Below are 1,708 nucleotides of genomic sequence, written 5' to 3' on the forward strand. Positions count from 1 at the left end.
TAGGACAGAGACAGGTTAGAGATAGGACAGAGATAGGACAGAGACAGGTTAGAGACAGACGGAGACAGGTTAGAGATAGGACAGAGACAGGTTAGAGACAGACGGAGACAGGTTAGAGACAGACGGAGACAGACAGACGGAGACAGGTTAGAGATAGGACAGAGACAGGTTAGAGATAGGACAGAGACAGGTTAGAGACAGACAGACGGAGACAGACAGACAGAGACAGGTTAGAGACAGACAGACGGAGACAGAGACAGGTTAGAGACAGACAGGTTAGAGACAGACAGGTTAGAGACAGACAGACGGAGACAGGTTAGAGACAGACAGGTTAGAGACAGACGGAGACAGGTTAGAGACAGACAGACGGAGACAGACAGACGGAGACAGGTTAGAGATAGACAGACAGACGGAGACAGGTTAGAGATAGACAGACAGACGGAGACAGGTTAGAGATAGGACAGAGACAGGTTAGAGATAGACAGACAGAGACACAGGTTAGAGACAGACAGGTTAGAGACAGACAGACAGAGACAGACAGACAGAGACAGGTTAGAGACAGACAGACAGAGACAGACAGACAGACACAGGTTAGAGACAGACAGACAGAGACAGGTTAGAGACAGGTTAGAGACAGACAGACAGAGACAGGTTAGAGACAGACAGAGACAGGTTAAACCCGGCAGGTTCAGGTACACAGAGGTTTTCCAGGTGCTCATAAAGGGATGATGATTTTACTAATACTACAATACATTTCATACTGTACTTACTGCAAATACAGCATGTTTTTAGACACATACAATCAAAACATAAAGTATTGCTGTAGATTAAACTAGTAAGCAGTATTATTAAGTAGTTAAACAATAAATACCACATTTACATTCCTCTTACACGCATAATATACTAGTGTATAATGAGTACTTTTACTTTTGGTATATTTAGTTAACACTTCTGTAACGTTACTTCACCCGAAGTAAGAATACGCAGGACTTTCTCCTGTTCTAACAGAGTATTTGTACACAGAGGTAGTAACGTTACTACGCATCTCAACACTTTATCCACCCAGCACATTCACACGCGAACCGGAAGCCCAAGTTTCACCGATTATTGATTACTGATCAGTTTCATTTGGCGCCAAACGGCTCGTGACGGCGGGAGGACAGACCGGCCATCAGCCGCCCGGTGTTCACCGGGAGGACCGGCTGACACTCGGTCACCGGGCCGGGACTAAATGCCGCGGTTTCAGAACTCACCGATGTTGCCCTCGATGGAGATCTTCTTCTCTCGGCGGGAGAAGCTGCCGTCCAGCGGCGGACTGGCGGGAACACGGCACGATCTCTTCGGTGGAGTCGCCATGTTGAAAACAACCTGCTCGCGCTGCTTTGTCCTTAAAGTTAGTTGTTTGTTTGTTTGTTTGTTTGTTTGCGTTGTCCGCGCGGAGGGTGACTGACTGACCGCGCGCTGTTTCTTGAATTAAATCCCGCGCGCGGAGAGTTCCGTTTCCGGGGCGGGGCTAAAGCGGAGCTGAGATGTTTTACTCGAACAGCGTGAGAAGATGTCTCACTCCGTTTCTATCAGAGGAAATAAAGTCTGCGACACAGAACCTCACAGATAAAAAGTTAAAGACATTCACACACCTTTATCTAAAATTAAGGTGACCAGATTTCTGAAAGGAAAACTGGGAACATTTGTGGTTTGGTGGTCAGTA

The 1,708-nt window shown here is 46.9% G+C and overlaps 1 protein-coding gene across 1 annotated transcript in view; it reads right to left on the reverse strand.

Moving 5' to 3' along the window:
* Positions 1 to 1,493, reverse strand: part of zgc:110540 (deoxynucleoside kinase) — a 5,340-nt gene extending 3,847 nt beyond the window's left edge. Inside the window, exon 1 of the mRNA XM_046039947.1 lies at positions 1,254 to 1,493. Within this exon, the coding sequence (XP_045895903.1) occupies positions 1,254 to 1,356 (103 nt within the window). The 5' untranslated portion in view covers positions 1,357 to 1,493. The remainder of the gene's footprint in view (positions 1 to 1,253) is intronic.
* Between the last annotated feature and the right edge of the window lie 215 nt (positions 1,494 to 1,708).

The sequence above is a fragment of the Micropterus dolomieu genome, linkage group LG23, assembly GCF_021292245.1.
Source record: "Micropterus dolomieu isolate WLL.071019.BEF.003 ecotype Adirondacks linkage group LG23, ASM2129224v1, whole genome shotgun sequence".
Classification (NCBI taxonomy): Eukaryota; Metazoa; Chordata; class Actinopteri; order Centrarchiformes; family Centrarchidae; genus Micropterus; species Micropterus dolomieu.